Genomic DNA, 19,770 nt, shown 5'->3' with positions numbered 1-19,770 from the left:
TGCCTTTTGGTCTGTCCCAATCTTTATTTTCCCTTTCTCCCAAAGTGCCTAACTCAACTCGAAACGGCTTGGAAGGGGTGATCCAGCGTTCACTCCGGCCCGCTTTTGAGGACCGAGTCTGTTTCATAGCAACTGTGAGATTAGCTAAACCACAGTTTATTAAGGTAAGACACTTATACAGTATATCACAGACTGCATATTTAGGTAGCTAGGTAACCAGGTATGTCAAATGCTGTACTGTAAAGTTTCCTAAGTGACAGCCTTGTAAATGATTTCCTTTGTATAAGAAGTAAACATCTAGTTTTTCTTCACTCACCCACAGGAGATGTGCACTGTGGAAGAACCCAATGAAGAATTCACCTCCAGACACAGCTTAGAATGGAAGTTCCTCTTCTTGGACCACAGGTAATGTGTGCTGTCTATAGCCATGTCTGTGTGTTTACTTGCCTATGTCACGTTAGAGTGAGTTAGCCTCTAGCTGTTTGAAACTAGGCACACAGCAGTCAGAACACAGTCCCAGTGAGAGTGTTTGGTTCAGCTCAAATCAAATTAGCTGGCTGCTGTGTTCTCTCTGGGCCAGTCAGTCTCAACCCTTTTTGAGCAACAACACTAGAAAGAGTACTTAGTGTTTCACTGCCACTGAAAACCTTTATTATACTATCCTCTGTAGATACCAGGTCCAGAGGGTAGTGCATTGTTTTGTGTGTTTTTGATGTGTTATTATCACTATCTTTATAGGGTGATAAACTGTATATTATTGTATTTGAGTGGGTTGTGCTATCATTTAATGGCATTGTTACCTCCCCAGGGCTCCGCCCATAATAGGTTACCTGCCGTTTGAGGTTCTGGGCACATCTGGATATGACTACTACCACGTGGATGATCTGGAGTCACTGGCCAAATGCCACGAACACTGTAAGTACATTACTGTCACATTTGTGTATTTCAAATCAAATTGTATTGGTCACATACACATATTTAGCAGGTGTTGTAGCGAAATGCTTGTGTTCCTAGCTCAAACAGTGTAGTTCTATCTAACAATTCACAACAATACACACAAATCTAAAAGTAAAAGAATGGAATTAAAAAATATATAATTATTAGAATGAGCAATGTCGGAGTGGCATTGACTAAAATACAGTAAAATAGAATACATTATATACATATGAGATTAGTAAAGCAGTATGTAACCATGATTTAAACATTATTAAAGTGACTAGTGTTCCATTATTAAAGTGGGCAGTGATTCCATGTCTGTGTATATAGGGCAGCAGCCTCTAAGGTGCAGGGTTGTGTAACTGAGTGGAAGCCAGCTAGTGATGGTTATTTAACAGTCTGATGGCCTTCAGATAGAAGCTTTTTTTCAGTCTCTTGGTCCCAGTTTTGATGTACCTGAACTGACCTCGCTTTCTTGATGATAGCGGGGTGAACAGGCAGTGGCTCACGTGGTTGTCCTTGATGATCTGTTTGGCCTTCCTGTGACATTGGGTGCTGTAGGTGTCCTGGAGGGCAGGTAGTTTGCCCCCGGTGACACGGTGGGAAGACTGCACCACCCTCTGGAGAGCCCTGCGGTTACGGGCGATGCAGTTGCCGTACCAGGCGGTGATATAGCACGACAGGGTGCTCTCAATTGTGTATCTGTTCAAATGTGAATTCCTTCAGCATCCTGAGGTTGAAGAAGCGCTGTTGCGCCTTATACATCACCACAATCACAATGGTCCACTCAATGTATATGTGAGTGGATCATTGCAGATCGTCAGTGATGTGTACGCCGAGGAACTTGAAGCTTTCCACCTTCTCCAATGCGGTCCCGTCAATGTGGATAGCGGCGTGTTCCCTCAAGTCCACGATCAGCTCCTTTGTTTTGTTGACGTTGAGTGAGAGGTTATTTTCCTGGCACCACACTCCCAGGGCCCTCACCTCCATGTAGGCTGTCTCGTCATTGTTGTTAATCAGGCCTACTACTGTTGTGTCGTTTGCAAACTTGATGATTGAGTTGGAGGCGTGCGTGTCCATGCAATTATGGGTGAACCGAGAGTACAGGAGGGGGCTGAGCATGCACCCTTATGGGGCCCCTTTGTTGAGGATCAGCAAAGTGGAGATGTTGTTTCCTACCTTCACCACCTGGGGGCGGCCCGTCAGGAAGTCCAGGACCCAGTTGCACAGGGCGGGTTCAGACCCAGGGCCTGAGCTTAATGATGAGCTTGGAGGGTACTATGGTGTTGAATGCTGAGCTATTGTCAATGAACAGCATTCGTACATAGGTATTCCTCTTATCCAGATGGGATAGGACAGTGTGCAGTGTGATGGCGATTGCATCGTCTGTGGACCTATTGGGGCAGTAAGCAAATTGAAGTGGGTCTAGGGTGTAAGGTAGAGGTGCTATGATCCCTGACTAGTCTCTCAAAGCACTTCATGATGACAGAAGTGAGTTCTACAGGGCAATAGTAATTTAGTTCGGTTACCTTTGCTGTCTTGGGTACAGGAACAATGGTGGACATCTTGAAGCAATTGGGGACAGCAGACTGGGATAGGGAGAGATTGAATATGTTCGTAACACTCCATCCAGCTGGTCTGCACATGCTCTGAGGACGTGGCTAGGGATGCCGTCTGGGCCGGCAGCCCTGCGAGGGTTATCACGCTTAAATGACTTGCTCACATTGGCCACGGAGAAGGAGAGCCCACAGTCCTTGGTAGCGAGCCGCGTCGGTGGCGCTGTGAACGGCGAACGTGTTTAGCTTGTCCGGAAGCAAGACGTCGGTGTCCGCGACATGGCTGGTTTTCCTTTTCTAGTCCGTGATTGTCTGTAGACCCTGCCACATACGTCTCGTGTCTGAGCCGTTGAATTGCGACTCCACTTTGTCTCTGTACTGACGTTTTGCCTGTTTGATTGCCTTATGGAAGGAATAACTACACTGTTTGTTTATATTCTGCCATATTCCCAGTCACCTTGCCATGGTTAAATGCGGTGGTTCGCGATTTCAGTTTTGCGCGAATGCTGCCATCTATCCACGGTTTCTGGTTAGGGTAGGTTTTAATAGTCACAGTGGGTACACATTTTATGAGTGTGTTTGTGTTTTCCTGTCCCATGTCCACATCTGTGACATCAGTTCACTCCTCTCTCTGTCTTCTGCAGTAATGCAGTATGGGAAGGGGAAGTCGTGCTACTACAGGTTTCTCACCAAAGGGCAGCAGTGGATCTGGCTCCAGACTCATTACTACATCACCTACCACCAGTGGAACTCAAGGCCCGAGTTCATCGTCTGCACGCACACTGTCGTCAGGTATAAATCGGCCAATCGCTAATAATGATATTCGTATGTATATTTCACAAGAAGTATGGTCTGTCATACTATGGATAACCAGTAGTATTGCATTGTGTTATGATGTTCATAACCCTCTGTCTCTGTTGTGTTGCAGCTATGCTGAGGTAAGGGCTGAACAGCGCAGGGAGCTGGGGATTGTTGAGTCGCCGCCGCCAGAAATCTTTGCGGTAGATAAGGTGAGACATTTATGAGACTGACATGAGAGCTCGTCTCGCCGACTCCTGAGCATGAGAAATCAGAAATCAGTTTAGGGGATAAAGACGGGGCTGAGTTTGGTAATGATGAGGGTGTTTTCCAAAAGCACATGGAGAAGCCAGCCAAGTAGAAAATAGCCAACCAGGCTCCCCCGGGCTGGGATGGGGGTGTTACAAGCTCTAGTTTGGTGGCCTCTGGTACATTTTAATGCTAGACTGTTTTTTCAACCAGCAACTATCAAGAAATAAGACTGATTAAAAAAATGTATGTATATATATATATATATATATATATATATATATATACCATTTTTTTAATATATATATATATTTTTATATATATACATTTTTTATATATATATTTTTTAAATATATATATATATATGCAGTTGTGAGGGTATTAGGGGCAAGCCAAATTCCTTCAGCATCCTGAGGTGTGTGTGTGTGTGTGTATACATACATACAGTCGTGGCCAAAAGTTTTGAGAATGACACAAATATGAATTTTAACAAAGTTTGCTGCCTCAGTGTCTTTAGATATTTTTGTCAGATCTTACTATGGAATACTGAAGTATAATTACAAGCATTTCATTAGTGGCAAAGGCTTTTATTGACAATTACATGAAGTTGATGCAAAGAGTCAATATTTGCAGTGTTGACCCTTCTTTTTCAAGACCTCTGCAATCCGCCCTAGCATGCTGTCAATTAACTTCTGGGCCACATCCTGACTGATGGCAGCCCATTCTTGCATAATCAATGCTTGGAGTTTGTCAGAATTTGTGGGGTTTTGTTTGTCCACCCGCCTCTTGAGGATTGACCACAAGTTCTCAATGGGATTAAGGTCTGGGGAGTTTCATGCTGGAAAAGGCATTGTTCGTCACCAAACTGTTCCTGGATGGTTGGGAGAAGTTGCTCTCGGAGGATGTGTTGGTACCATTCTTTATTAATGGATGTGTTCTTAGGCAAAATTGTGAGTAAGCCCACTCCCTTGGCTGAGAAGCAACCCCACACATGAATAGTCTCAGGATGCTTTACTGTTGGCATGACACAGGACTGATGGTAGCGCTCACCTTGTCTTCTCCGGACAAGCTTTTTTCCGGATGCCCCAAACAATCAGAAAGGGGATTCATCAGAGAAAATGTCTTTACCCCAGTCCTCAGCAGTCCAATCCCTGTACCGTTTGCAGAATATCAGTCTGTCCCTGATGTTTTTCCTGGAGAGAAGTGGCTTCTTTGCTGCCCTTCTTGACACCAGGCCATCCTCCAAAAGTCTTCGCCTCACTGTGCGTGCAGATGCACTCACACCTGCCTGCTGCCATTCCTGAGCAAGCTCTGTACTGGTGGTGCCCCGATCCCGCAGCTGAATAAACTTTAGGAGACGTCCTGGCGTTTGCAGGACTTTTTTGGGCGCGCTGAAGCCTTCTTCACAACAATTGAACCGCTCTCCTTGAAGTTCTTGATGATCTGATAAATGGTTGATTTCGGTGCAATCTTACTGGCAGCAATATCCTTGCCTGTGAAGCCCTTTTTGTGCAAAGCAATGATGACGACGACACGTGTTTCCTTGCAGGTAACCATGTTTGACAGAGGAAGAACAATGATTCCAAGCACCACCCTCCTTTTGAAGCTTCCAGTCTGTTATTCAAATTCAATCAGCATGACAGAGTGATCTCCAGCCTTGGCCTCGCCAACACTCACACCTGTGTTAACGAGAGAATCACTGACATGATGTCAGCTGGTCCTTTTGTGGCAGGGCTGAAATGCAGTGGAAATGTTTTTTGGGGATTCAGTTCATTTGCATGGCGAAGAGGGACTTTGCAATTAATTGCAATTCATTTGATCACTCTTCATAACATTCTGGAGTATATGCAAATTGCCATCATACAAACTGAGGCAGCAGACTTTGTGAAAATTAATATTTGTGTCATTCTCAACTTTTGGCCACGACTGTACATACATACATACATACATACATACATACATACATACATACATACATACATACATACATACATACATACATACATACATACATACATACATACAGTTGAAGTCGGAAGTTTACATACACTTAGGTTGGAGTCATTAAAACTCTTTTTTTTCAACCATTCCACAAATATCTTGTTAAGAAACTATAGTTTTGGCAAGTCGGTTACAGACAGATTATTTCACTTATAGTTCACTGTATCACAATTTCAGTGGGTCAGAAGTTTACATACACTAAGTTGTGCCTTTAAACAGCTTGGAAAATTCCAGAAAATTGTCATGGCTTTAGAAACTTCATATAGACTAATTTACATAATTTGAGTCAATTGGAGGTGTACCTGTGGATGTATTTCAAGGCCTACCTTCAAACTCAGTGCCTCTTTGTTTGACATTATGAAAAAAAAAAAAAAAAAAAAAAAAAAAAATTGTAGACCTCCAGAAGTCTGGTTCATCCTTGGGAGCAATTTCCAAACGCCTGAAGGTACCACATTCATCTGTACAAACAATGATACGCAAGTATAAACACCATGGGACCACGCAGCCGTCATACCGCTCAGGAAGGAGACGAGTTCTGTCTCCTAGAGATGAAGGTACTTTGGTGCGAAAAGTGCAAATCAATCCCAGAACAACAGCAAAGGACCTTGTGAAGATGCTGGAGGAAACAGGTACCAAAGTATCTATATCCACCGTAAAACGAGTCCTATTTCGTCATAACCTGAAAGCCGCTCAGCAAGGAAGAAACCACTGCTCCAAAACCGATATAAAAAAAGCCAGACTACGGATTGCAACTGCACATAGGGACAAAGATTGTACTTTTTGGAGAAATGTCCTCTAGTCTGATGAAACAAAAATAGAACTGTTTGGCCATAATGACCATCGCTATGTTTGGAGGAAAAAGGGGGATGCTTGCAAGCCGAAGAACACCATCCCAACCGTGAAGAACGGGGGTGGCAGCATTATGTTGCGGTGGTGATTTGCTGCAAGAGAGACTGGTGTACTTCACAAAATAGATGGCATCATGAGGGAGGAAAATTATGTGGATATTTTGAAGCAACATCTCAAGACATCAGTCAAGGAGTTAATGCTTGGTCGCAAATGGGTCTTCCAAATGGACAATGACTCCAAGCATACTTCCAAAGTTGTGGCAAAATGGCTTAACCTCTCTTGGGTATGTGGGACGTTAGCGTCCCACCTCTTCAACAGCCAGTGAAACTGCTCAAATACTCATTATAAAAATTCAGAAAACAAAACATATTCTACATAGGTTTAAAGATGAACGTCTTGTGAATCCAACCACAGTGTCAGATTTTTAAAAATGCTTTAAGGCGAAAGCATACCTTACGATTATTTGAGAACATAGCTCACTAGACAATTCATTACAAACAGTAACCAGCCAAGTAGAACAGTCAGAGTCAGGAATAGAGATAAAATGAACCCCTTACCTTATGATGATATTCATATGGTTGCACTCAGTATACATTAATTTACTCAATAAATGTTTATTTTGTTCGATAAAGTCTCTTTATATACAAAAACCTCCGTTTTGTTTGTGCGTTTTCTTCAGTAATCCACAGGCTCAAACGCAGTTAAAACAGGATGACAAAAAAATCCAAATTGTATCCATAAAGTTCATAGAAACATGTCAAACGATGGTTATTCAATCCTCATGTTGTTTTTAGCCTAAATAATCGATAATATTTCAACCGGACAATGACATCGTCAATTTAAAAGGTAAACAATAATTGCTCTCTCTCTGTCGAGCGCATGAAAAAGCTCTGCGACACTTTAGCGTCCAGTCATTCCGAATGCTCTTATTCCCTCATTTTTCAGAATATAAGCCTGAAACTATTTCTAAAGACTGTTGACATCTAGTGGAAGGCATAGAAACTGCAGTTTGAGTCCTAAGTCAATGGATACTGTAATGGCATTGAATAGAAAAATAAAAAATAAAAATAAAAACTTCCTGAATGGATTTTTCTCAGGTTTTTGCCTGCCAAATCAGTTCTGTTATATTCACAGACACTATTTTAACAGTTTGGGAAACTTTAGAGTGTTTTCTATCCAAATCTACCAGTTATATGCATATCATATCTTCTGGGCCTGAGAAGCAGGCAGTTTAAATTGGGCATGCATTTCATCCAAAATTCCGAATGCTGCCCCCTACCCTAGTGAAGTTAAGGACAACAAAGTCAAGGTATTGGAGTGGCCATCACAAAGCCCTGACCTCAATACTATAGAACATTTTTGGGCAGAACTGAAAAAGCTTGTGCGAGCAAGGAGGCCTACAAACCTGACTCAGTTACACCAGCTCTGTCAGGAGGAATGGGACAAATTTCTTATTGTGGGAAGCTTGTGAAAGACTACCTGAAACTTTTGACCCAAGTTAAACAATTTAAAGGCAATGCTGCCAAATACTAATTGAGTGTATGTAAACGTCTGACCCACTGGGAATGTGATGAAAGAAATGAAAGCTGAAATAAATAATTCTCTCTGCTATTATTCTGACATTTCACATTCTTAAAATAAAGTGGTGATCCTAACTGACCTAAGACATGGAATTTATACTAGGATGAAATGTCAGGAATTTTGAAAAACTGAGTTTAAATGTATTTGGCTAAGGTGTATGTAACTTCCGACTTCAACTGTACACACACACACACACACACACACACACACACACACACACACACACACACACACACACACACACACACACACACACACACACACACACACACACACACACACACACACACACACACACACACAGTACCAATCAAAAGTTTGGACACACCTACTCATTTCATTCAAGTATTTTTTTAATTTTTTAAAACTATTTTCTACATTGTGGAATAATGGTGAAGACATATAAACTCTGAAATAACACATATGGAATCATGCAATAACCAAAAAAGTATACAAATCTAAATATATTTTATTAACTCAGCAAAAAAAGAAACGTCCCTTTTTCAGGAACCTGTCTTTCAAAGATAATTTGTAAAAATACAAATAACTTCACAGATCTTCATTGTAAACGGTTTAAACACTGTTTCCCATGCTTGTTCAATGAACCATAAACAATTAATGAACATGCACCTGTGGAACGGTTGTTAAGACACTAATAGCTTACAGACGATAGGCAATTAAGGTCACAGTTATGAAAACCGAGGACACTAAAAGAGGCCTTTCTACTGACTCTGAAAAACACCAAAAGAAAGATGCCCAGCGTCCCTGCTCATCTTCGTGAACGTGCCTTAGGCATGCTGCAAAAAGGCATGAGGACTGCAAATGTGGCCAGGGCAATACATTGCAATGTCCGTACTGTGAGACGCCTAAGACAGCACTAAAGGGAGACAGGACGGACAGCTGATCGTCCTCGCAGTGGCAGACCACGTGTAACAACACCTGCACAGGATCGGTACATCCGAACATCACACCTGCGGGACAGTTACAGGATGGCAACAATAACTGCCTGAGTTACACCAGGAACGCACAATCTCTCCATCAGTGCTCAGACTGTCCGCAATAGGCTGAGAGAGGCTGGACTGAGGGCTTGTAGGCCTGTTGTAAGGCAGGTCCTCACCAGACATCACCGGCAACAACGTCGCCTATGGGCACAAATCCACCGTCGCTTGACCAGAAAGGACTGGCAAAAAGTGCTCTTCACTGACGAGTCGCGGTTTTGTCTCACCAGGGGTGATGGTCGAATTCGCGTTTATCGTCGAAGGAATGAGAGTTACACCGAGGCCTGTACTCTGGAGCAGGATCTATTTGGAGGTGGAGGGTCCATCATGTTCTGGGGCGGTATGTCACAGCATCATCGGACTGAGCTTGTTGTCATTGCAGGCAATCTCAACGCTATGCGTTACAGGGAAGACATCCTCCTCTGTCATGTGGTACCCTTCCTGCAGGCTCATCCTGACATGACCCTCCAGCATGACAATGCCACCAGCCATACTGCTCGTTCTGTGCGGGATTTCCTGCAAGACAGGAATGTCAGTGTTCTGCCATGGCCAGCGAAGAGCCCGGATCTCAATCCCATTGATTATGTCTGGGACCTGTTGGATCGGAGGGTGAGGGCCATTCCTCCCAGAAATGTCCGGGAACTTGCAGGTGCCTTGGTGGAAGAGTGGGGTAACATCTCATAGCAAGAACTGGCAAATCTGGTGCAGTCCGTGAGGAGGAGATGCACTGCAGTACTTAATGCAGCTGGTGGCCACACCAGATACTGACTGTTACTTTTGATTTTGCCCCCCCCCCCCTTTGTTCAGGGACACATGCTATTGATGATGTTGTTGCTGTTTTTGTTGTGAAAATATGGACAGGGCCATGTTCTGCGAAGTTGGCCAAAAATCGAGTGTCCCAAAAGTAATTTATACTGGCCCGGACATGGTTTGGTTCTTAAATGCATTGGCCTAAAGGTTGCCATGCGTTCTCTCTATATTCAGCTGTTAATTGCCTATATTTGGTATTATGATATGTATTAAAAAGCTGTGTCATATAATTTAGCAATGCAAGTCATTACTCTATTCTTTAGAATTGCATTGCATTCATTTGTTTCTAAACTATGTCATTTTGAGAAAATTTGAAAATAGGACGTTATCCCTTTAAGACAAACGTTCCAAAAGAGAGATCAAAATGGCTACAGTAGGCTAGCAAGATGAATGCTAGTGTCTTTTTGTAGCTTTATTTTTTGCATACTGTCAACGCTAGCCAGCATATTGCTAGAATGTTTACTTTTGTAAATCACTTTCCCTAAAATAAATAAGCTCAGCGAGTAGATTGATTGGCACTTCATTTTGCTCTGGACAGCTCGAGTGTGCTGTGTGAAGGCATCAACTCCTACTGCTGGAGAGGTTGTGACCAATGATTTATATATTCACTAGATGACTGTTAGGGGGCGTTGTGTTGAATCCACCGTGCCTCCATTTTGGCACTCCCCCACTGTTGTAGCTATGGAAATGCATTTATTCATGTCTACATTAGTTTTTGCCAAATGTATTATTTATTACAGACACCGTAATGCATACTTTTAAATTATATTATGTGAGCTAAACGTGCAAATGGAAAAACTATATAAAAACATTTTGTTTTCACCTATCGAACTGTGTTAGATCAGTGATTACCTCATGAGAGGAAGGAAGGATGTATTTCCAAAGTCTCCTAACAAGGTTTGGGAGTTGTAGTAGTGAGTCTGACTGTTCTCTCTCTGCTCTCTCCATCTCAGGACTCTGGTTCTGAGTCTCAACACCAGCTCAACACCTCCAGCCTGAAGGAGGCCCTGGAGCGATTTGACCGCAGCCGCACGCCCTCCACCTCCTCACGCAGCTCCCGCAAGTCCTCGTCCCACAACGCCGTCTCCAATCCAGCCTGTAAGCACCGACCACATGACATCACTACATCCATCTTGTCTATGGTCACATCCTTTCTGAGAGCTACTTTGATCCTAAGAGTAAGTTGTTTGTTTTTTCCTCCTCAGCACCTAAGCTAAAGACAGACAGGGGTACACCAGGATGCCAGTCCGTCTCTGCTATTGAGATGACATCACAGCGAAGGTCGTCCGTCAGCAGTCAGGTCAGTGTGGACTTTCTTCAGCTTGCAGTCACCGCATCTCTATTTTTGATAGTAATCTGCTTCATCATGTAGTTCCTGTGTTTGTCTCCAACAGCAATCAATGAGCTCCCAGCACACCCAGAATACAGGGCAGAACATGGTCCCGTCCATTGTTTCACAACAACAACAACATCATCAACAGCAACAGCAGAGGCAGCAGCAACCACAACCACAACGGCAACAGCAGCAACCACCACCACAACAGCAGCAACCACCACCACAACAGCAGCAACCACCACCACAACAGCAGCAACCACAACAGCAGCAACCACCACCACAACAGCAGCAACCACCACCACAACAGCAGCAACCACCACCACAAGAGCAGCAACCACCACAACAGCAGCAGCTGCAGATCCAGCCTAGTGTCCAGGTGAGAGATCTCCGGCAGGACTGTAATTTGACAGTGTCAGTGACAGAAATGTTCAATTATAATGAGCCATCCGCAAACTTCCCTTATTTTTCATCTTTGCTAGCCCATGGTACAGTTCTCCACCCAGCTGGATGCCATGCAGCACCTGAAGGATCAGCTGGAGCAGAGGACCAGGAGGATTGAGGCCAACATCCAGAGGCAGCAGCAAGAGCTCAGGCAGATCCAGGAGGAGCTCCAGAAGGTGCAGGGCCAGGGCCTACAGGTTAGCACTGCCCCCTGCTGTATGTCTCGGGAACAGCACCATAAGGGGCCCAAATACTAACCATGGCCCTCTTATGTAGAGCTGGGAAAGGGTTTACTGACAATGTTTGAGTACTTGAACCAAAATGTCTGCTTACATTTGTGTGGATGCATACATGTGTCATTATGCCTGTATTTTTCTATGTAAGAAGAGTCTTACTATGTGGTATTTTTTCTGGTGCAGATGTTCCTCCAACAGGGTGCAGGTGGGCTGAGCCTGAGCTCTGTGCAGCTGGCCCAGGGGACCACCATGCAGCCAGGTGGCGCTCTCAACATGCAGGGTCAGGTGGTGTCTGCAGGCAACCTGCAGGGAAGTACTCAGCAGCAGCATACGGTTCAACGGCAACCTCAGCAGCAGTCCCAGCCTCAACAACAGACCCTGCTACAAGACACCAGCTCTGTCCTCTCACCATCTTCTGTGAGGTCGACTCACTCTCTGCCGCCCCAGCAGAGTGCCCTGCCGGCCTCCCTCTACAACACCATGATGATCTCTCAGCCCAACCAGGCCAATGTGGTCCAGATAGCCAACAGCCTGGCCCAGAACAGCAGCAACAACACTGCTACTGTGGCAACCTTTGCCCAGGACCGCTCGGGACAGATCAGGTACATGATGCCATCAACAGGGTTTGTTCTCCTCTCACTCAGCATGCTCCTCACTCAGCAGCTGATTGTTGCTGAGAACTATAATGATTATCCAAGGGATTTGCATAATTTTGTTTGTGTGTGGTTCTTATGTTGCTCATTTATTGCCACCCTCTCTCCCTCATCTCTCTCAGGTTCCCAGCTGGCTCTCAGTTGCTGACTAAGCTGGTGACTGGTCCGATGGCGTGTGGAGCGGTCATGGTCCCTACGACCATGTTCATGGGCCAGGTAGTGACAGCGTTCGCTCCTCAGCAGGGCCAGACTCAGACAATCAGCATCGCTCAGCAGCAGGAGCAGCAGACGCAGGCGCAGTCTCAGGCCTTAGCCACACAGCATGGACAGGCCCAGCAACAAACCCAGTTCCTCCAGGTGAGGTGACCAATAGAGAGCACTGTCTGTAGAGGTAGATCAAGTACTTTTCCCTCCCACCCACCTCTCTGTTCTCCCTCTCTAGGGCCCTCGGCTGCTCCATGGAAACCAGTCCACTCAGTTGATCCTGCAGGCGGCGTTCCCACTGCAGCATCAAGGCGCTTTCGCCACCACGCAACTGCAGCAGCAGCAGCAACAACAACAACAGCTACAACAGCAACATCAGCAGCAGCAGCAACAGCTCCAGCAGCAGCAACAACAACAGCAACAGCAACTCCAACAACAGCAGCAGCAGCAACAGGAGCAGCAGCTGGCCTCTCACAGGGCAGGTAGCATGTCAGGCCGCTCCAGCACACAGCCCCAGTAACCTGGCAACAGCCAAATAGACATGTGGACTAAACCAAGACAAGGTCTGTGTGTTTGTGTGAGGGGGTGAAGAGGTATAGTGGATGGATGGATCAATAGAACTTGGGAATGATTGGCGCTTCAGAGAGAAAACAATGCTGTGCTGACAGTGAGCACAGGGTCGCTCTGCCTCACGGCCATGCTCAGAACTCTTACCTCACAGAGACCTCCACTCTGTCCAGGTCCCCTCACCACGGTGACAGGAGGAGAAAACCCTGGTCCCGCCAGTGTTTGTCCCCTCCCCTGTCCTCGTCTTGTGTGTTCAGTGTGTGCTCCGGTCACCCTCACAGGATTAATTTATGCAGGATGATCCAGTCGACACACTGGAGCTTCAAACCAGGCTTCAAAGAAGTACTACGGAACAGAGAGCAGACAGATTCCTCGTGTGTATTGTTTTTCCTCCTATTTTTGTTTTTCATGTGAAAGTAATTTTGGGTCAGAAAATATTTTTAAGAATGTCATGTGGATTGTACTTTTATTGTACAGAACACATGTAAAATAATATGTAAATATATGGACAAAAAGATAACTAATATTTTATATGATGCATGAAATGAAAAGCGTAGTCTGTTATTTGTAGCTTTGAATATATATATTTTTATCTAGTACTCTATGAAAGAAAGAACCTAACACGCTTAATGGCAGATCTTTTCACAGACTTCCTTCTCAGGGGGGGGTCTGCTTAGCGGACACCGCTGATGCTGCTGGTCATGTCACAGTTTGTTTCATCCTCTTCCTCACTTTCAATGTCTTGGTAAAGGAAAGAAAATGTTTTAAAGTTACAATATTTTTTTAGAATATACATTGTGGTCCAAAGCAACATGTCGAGGACTCTAAATAGACACAATCTTGGTCAAAACAATATTTTAAATAGTTAATAAAGCGAAGACCCAAAGTTGACCAAATAGACTTTAAATGCATCCTATGGAAACCCTATGAGTTAATTCTTTACTCGGCCATAATGCCTCAACCCAAAAGCTATCCATAAGCATTTCTTTGTTTATTCAAACCTGTGGCATTATGACTGTTTTAAGGAGTGGTCACATAACGCTCATAGTGATGCATGAGTAGTACCTCTAGATACAGGCTATACTAGGGCCAAGTCATAATGCTTTACAATACTGTAGTTATTTTAGCCCCGAAGGCTTAATGTGTAGAAAATATATGTTTTCTCAAAGAAAAAGTAGCTATTCAATGACGTTTTAAATGGTCAAAAACACTACCTTAAACTAAGAAATGCAATATACGCTAGTGATATTTCCGCACAATATCACATATTAGTAGCTCTGTTAGAAATTGTATGAATACTGAATTATCTTAGTGTCTGTTCTATGAATGAAATGCATCCCCTTGTGTCCATACTTTCTCCTGTCACTTACAACCAACAACTACAGCATGTTTATGACCTTGATCTCCAATGAAGCTTTTTATGGGTCAGAACAAACAAATGATTGATATTTGTTCTCTTTAGAGGTGAAATGTAATAAAGGTGGATCTCATCAAACAGGTGTTAGGACAGAATGCCACCAGCAATTGCTGTGATCCGAGTTCATCTTCATGTGTTTGTGAAGTAAGCTTGTGTTTGTCTGAAGCCAGTGACGTAGAGACGTTAAACTGACGCAGAGACGTTAAACTGCTAATCTGACCTACTGGGGTCATTCATTAAAGTAAACGTATAGCACTTATTGAAACTCTGGCTACTGACAACTCTAACATTAAGAACCCCCTACAGACAGTACTCTTCACTTCTTCTCAGTTGTTCGAATGGGAGAAGACAAAAACTACACTACTGGAAATGTTTCCTAAGGTGTAGACTAGGCCCAGTCCAGACAAGAACAGAGAAAATGCTGAGGCTATTTGATCTTAGAACGCAAATGACCTCTGAAACAAGTGAAACTGGTGTTAGTTGGACCTGCCAAAAGAATGGATTGAAACAATTATCATACGGTTAACAGATGTTGTCTGTTTGAAGTTTTTCTTCTCCTGCTGCTCGGCTCCTCCTGTCAGAAAGTACGTAACTGTGTTGTAATGTTATAAGGTGATGGTTATATTGTCGTGCCATGGCAAATTTAAAACGACTGTTGTTGAGTGGTGTCCTATGGACTGGTTGTACTGTATGTTGCCATATTAACTTCCATAGTGGATTTCCAGGTTTCTATGGTGAATGTTGTCGAGTGAGGTTCTTGGGGATTGAGCCTCTGGTTTTCCCAGTTGCTCGTTTGTTGTCAGGGGCTTCTGCAGAATGGCACTTTAGTAGTAGTCGTCATGAATCTTCACTTACAGTAGAATGGTCAGGGACCAGGTCAGCTAATTTCATCTCTATAAAAAAAAAATATATACTGAACAAAAATACAAACGCAACATAAATCTTCTTCGGGATCGGTGTCCCTTCCACGGGACAGTTGAGATAACGTAGGCTAATGCGATTAGCATGAGGTTGTAAGTAACAAGAACATTTCCCAGGACATAGACATATCTTATATTGGCAGAAAGCTTAAATTCTTCTTAATCTAACTGCACTGTCCAATTTACAGTAGCTATTACAGTGAAATAATACCATGCTATATGTTTGAGGAGAGTGCACAATTTTGAACATGAAAAGTTATTAATAAACAAATTAGGCACATTTGGGCAGTCTTGATACAAACTTTTCAACAGAAATGCAATGGTTCATTGGATCAGTCTAAAACTTTGCACATACACTGATGTCATCTAGTTGCCAAAATCTAAATTGCACCTGTGCTGGAATAATACATGATGGCTTTTCTCTTGCATTTCAAAGATGATGGTACAAAAAAATACAAAAGAACGGTTGTTTTATTTCTTTGTATTATCTTTTACCAGATCTATTGTGATATATTCTACTACATTCCTTTCACATTTCCAGAAACTTCAAAGTGTTTCATTTCAAATGGTACCAAGAATATGCATATCCTTGCTTCAGGGCCTGAACTACAGGCAGTTAGATTTGGGTATGTCATTTTAGGCGAAAATTTAAATAAAGGGGGCTAATCCTTAAAGTGTTGGTCCCATGTTTCATGAGCTGAAATAAAAGATCCCATAAATGTTCTATACGCACAAAAGTTTATCTCTCAAATGTTGTGCACAAATGTATTTACATCCCTGTTAGTGAGCATTTCTTCTCAGCCAAGATAGTCCATCCACCTTACATGTGACATATCAAGAAGCTGATTAAATAGCATGATCATTACACAGGTACAATAAAAGGCCACTCTAAAATATGTATTTTTTTCACACAACACAATGCCACAGATGTCTCAAGTTTTGAGGGAGTGTGCAATTGGCATGCTGACTGCAGGAATGTCCACCAGAGCTGTTTCCAGAGAATTGAATGTTAATTTCTCTACCATAAGCCGCCTCCAATGTTGTTTTAGAGAGTTTGGCAGTACATCCAACCGGCCTCACAACCGCAGATTACTCCATCCCAGTACCTCCACATCCGACTTCTTCATCTGCGGGATCATCTGAGACCAGCCACCCAGACAGCTGATGAAACTGTGGGTTTGCACAACCAAATAAATTCTGCACAAACTGTCAGAAACCTTTTCAGGGAAGCTCATCTGCACGCTCGTCCTCCTTACCAGGGTCTTGACCTGACTGCAGTTCGGCGTCGTAACTGACTTCAGTGGGCAAATGCTTACTTTCGATGGCTACTGGCGAGCAGTTTGCTGACGTCAGTGTTGTGAACAGTGACCCATGTTGGCGGTGGGGTTATGGTTATGGGAAGGCATAAGCTACGGACAATGAACACGATTGCATTTTATCGATGGCAATTGAAATGCACAGAGATACTGTGATGTGATCCTGAGGCCCATTGACGTGCCATTCATACGCCGCCATAATCTCATGTTTCAGCATGATAAGACATAGCCCCATGTCGCAAGGATCTGTACACAATTCCTGGAAGCTGAAAATGTCTCGGGTTCTTCCATGGCCTGCATACTCACCAGACATGTCACCCATTGAGCATTTTTGGGAGGCTCTGGATCGCCGGGTACGACATGTTCCAGTTCCCGCCAATATCCAGCAACTTCACACAGCCTTTGAAGAGAAATGGGACAATATTCCACAGGCCACAATCAACAGCCTGATCAACTCTATGCGAAGGTGATGTGTTGCGCTGCATGAGGCAAATGGTGGTCACACCAGATACTGACTGGTTTTCTGATCCATGCCCTTACCTTTTCTTTTTAAGGTATCTGTGACCAACAGATGCATATCTGTATTCCCAGTCATGCGAAATCCATAGATTAGGGCCTAATGAATTCATTTCAATTGACTGATTTCCTTGAATGAACTGTAACTCAGTAGAATATGTGAAATTGTTGTACGTTGCATTTATATTTTTGTTCAGTGTAGAATAATTAATATTCTTGATTGTTTGCTATCTTTTAGTTGAGAAGGATTGTGTGAAACCTGCATTAAGTTTCACTTTTTTTATTGGTGGAAGTTGACAACATATTTTCTATCAAACCTCTCTGGTATCACATTATAACGTTGTAAAATGTCTGGGCCTTCTACGGGTCATTTCCTGCTCTGGTCTCGCACAAGGCTGGCTGGTCTAATCCATGTTCATGTTGCAGTACCTCATGGCAAAACTGTCCCAGGCCCTTCTGTTCACAAGTACAATAAATCACACAAAGCCTGCTAGTCTCTGCTTGTTAAAATTCACGCTTAGTGTGAATGGTGGTCCCTGTTGCTAGGCAATTGGTGGTGCATTGCCCTGTACAGTACAACAAGGCTGGTACTTCTTATAACCTCAAAGTTATTGTATTGCCAGTAATGCATATTGACACAGATTATTCAACAAGTTGTATAGAAACGGTATATGTGGCGCTTACTTAATAGTTGGTTGGTCACTGATTTTATGCTGTTTTTTTATTAACACAAATTAAACGTGCGCCATCTATAGCGTGAAAAACTTTTTCAGCTACCATCAGTGGGTCAAGCAGTGCAATACTTGAATGAATGTAATTTAATATTGAATACCAACATAGCTGTGTAAAAACTGGTATGCATAAAGAAATTAATAACCAAGTGTTTTAACAGAACACACACCTCAGATTTTAAGATTATTTTTCTATGGCCAAGCTAGACCTCAAAAGATAGCTATAGTAGATATTGTCATACACTGTAATATACTGCAATCATGGTGTAGAAAGGGAAAGCAAAATAGAAAATAAATATACCTAATGACTTACCTCAAATGAGAAAGGAATTAAACAAACTGTGACATGCGTAAGAACTATTGATCTAATTTCCCCAAAACAGGATCGGCTACTTTGAGCTCCTTGATAAGGACTCATGAGCTCATGGTTATGCAAAGGTGTATTGAAATGTTGAAAGGAATCCTTATTTAATAGCATATACTGTATGCCCCCCCCCCCCATGTTATTGGTTTCAATTGCCAAATAAATCTTATGAATTCTCTCAATGTGATTTGAGAGGAATGCTATATTAATATATTGGATCATCTCTAGGATGACCACATATTGTTCCTTTTTCACATGTTTACCAGAAGTATCAAAGTAGGGATCTCCTATGTTGTATCTCAAAAGGCTATAACAAGGTAATTCAACCCAGACTATATGCTAGATGTGGGGTGGGGGAAAGATGTTTTTAATGCCCAATGTAGAGGGTGGTGAATCATGTTTAATGTTCTGTAGTTCTGATGTACACACTAGAAGTTCTGAATGTTTATCAGTGTTCTATCATTTAATCTTTGTATGTGTGGCGTTCTTTGCAGAACACTTGTTTGGCTCATGAAATTAATCTGTTCAGTACAATTTCCAAAAAACACCTGGAACTGGAAAATGGTTTATCTTGGCACTATTGCACACACAACTGAGTCATAACCTAGGGCTGTGTTCCACTTTTTACATCAGTTCTTGACCCATAATTACATTTAACCATAGATTTAGAACAAGTAGAATGGACAGTTTGTAGTTAAATGCATTTCATTCAAGCAATGAATTCCACAACCTCTGTCTAGTTCTGTGACACCTTATTAGTTGAACTCAAAGTTCAAGCACATTGATCGTTAAGGGTGCTCAGAAATCAGTTGAATGGACCAATATGATATTGATATATTTGTTTGGGAGTTTCATCCCTTGGACCCCGGAGTAGACTTAAATGAAAAATGCATTTTAATATCCGTTCTACCTCTTCTATTTCAATGGTGCTAACCATGCTCTGCACCATAGGTAAATTAGGTTGTGTGAAAACCCTGAGACATTCTGCATTTTAATGGTGCTGTAATATCACTAAGGAGTTTGCTGCTATAAATTAATTTCTAGAGCCAGATCATTCCTACATAAACTAAACATATTGGAACCTTTTAAAGCAAGCAGTGCTGCTTGCGCCCCTTATTACATTTTAAAATGAATAAAATGTTTTTAATTGAGAAATCCCTCATTTTGGGCATTCACTTGTGATGGACAAACCAGAAGGCAGGTGTCAATTGCTTCTCGCAATTTTCGGCAATTACTGATATCCAGGATAACTTAGTCATTGCATAAAATGTAGGGGCTAGACAAGAATTTA

General features: G+C 42.8%; 1 protein-coding gene across 2 annotated transcripts in view; it reads left to right on the top strand.

The window, feature by feature from the left end:
- LOC129855393 (circadian locomoter output cycles protein kaput-like) overlaps positions 1 to 19,634 on the top strand; it is a 64,272-nt gene extending 44,638 nt beyond the window's left edge. For both annotated transcript variants that reach the window (XM_055923014.1, XM_055923015.1), the window contains exons 12-23: positions 46 to 164; positions 323 to 405; positions 809 to 915; positions 3,137 to 3,284; positions 3,421 to 3,502; positions 10,732 to 10,876; positions 10,984 to 11,078; positions 11,173 to 11,490; positions 11,594 to 11,752; positions 11,975 to 12,393; positions 12,567 to 12,801; positions 12,887 to 19,634. In XM_055923014.1, the coding sequence (XP_055778989.1) occupies positions 46 to 164; positions 323 to 405; positions 809 to 915; positions 3,137 to 3,284; positions 3,421 to 3,502; positions 10,732 to 10,876; positions 10,984 to 11,078; positions 11,173 to 11,490; positions 11,594 to 11,752; positions 11,975 to 12,393; positions 12,567 to 12,801; positions 12,887 to 13,168 (2,192 nt within the window). In that variant the 3' untranslated portion in view covers positions 13,169 to 19,634. The remainder of the gene's footprint in view (positions 1 to 45; positions 165 to 322; positions 406 to 808; positions 916 to 3,136; positions 3,285 to 3,420; positions 3,503 to 10,731; positions 10,877 to 10,983; positions 11,079 to 11,172; positions 11,491 to 11,593; positions 11,753 to 11,974; positions 12,394 to 12,566; positions 12,802 to 12,886) is intronic.
- The last annotated feature ends 136 nt before the right edge of the window (positions 19,635 to 19,770 follow it).

This window comes from Salvelinus fontinalis, chromosome 5 (assembly GCF_029448725.1).
Source record: "Salvelinus fontinalis isolate EN_2023a chromosome 5, ASM2944872v1, whole genome shotgun sequence".
Lineage (NCBI taxonomy): Eukaryota > Metazoa > Chordata > Actinopteri > Salmoniformes > Salmonidae > Salvelinus > Salvelinus fontinalis.
Note: the sequence above shows the minus strand (reverse complement) of the source record. Positions and strands in the feature narration are given on the sequence as shown.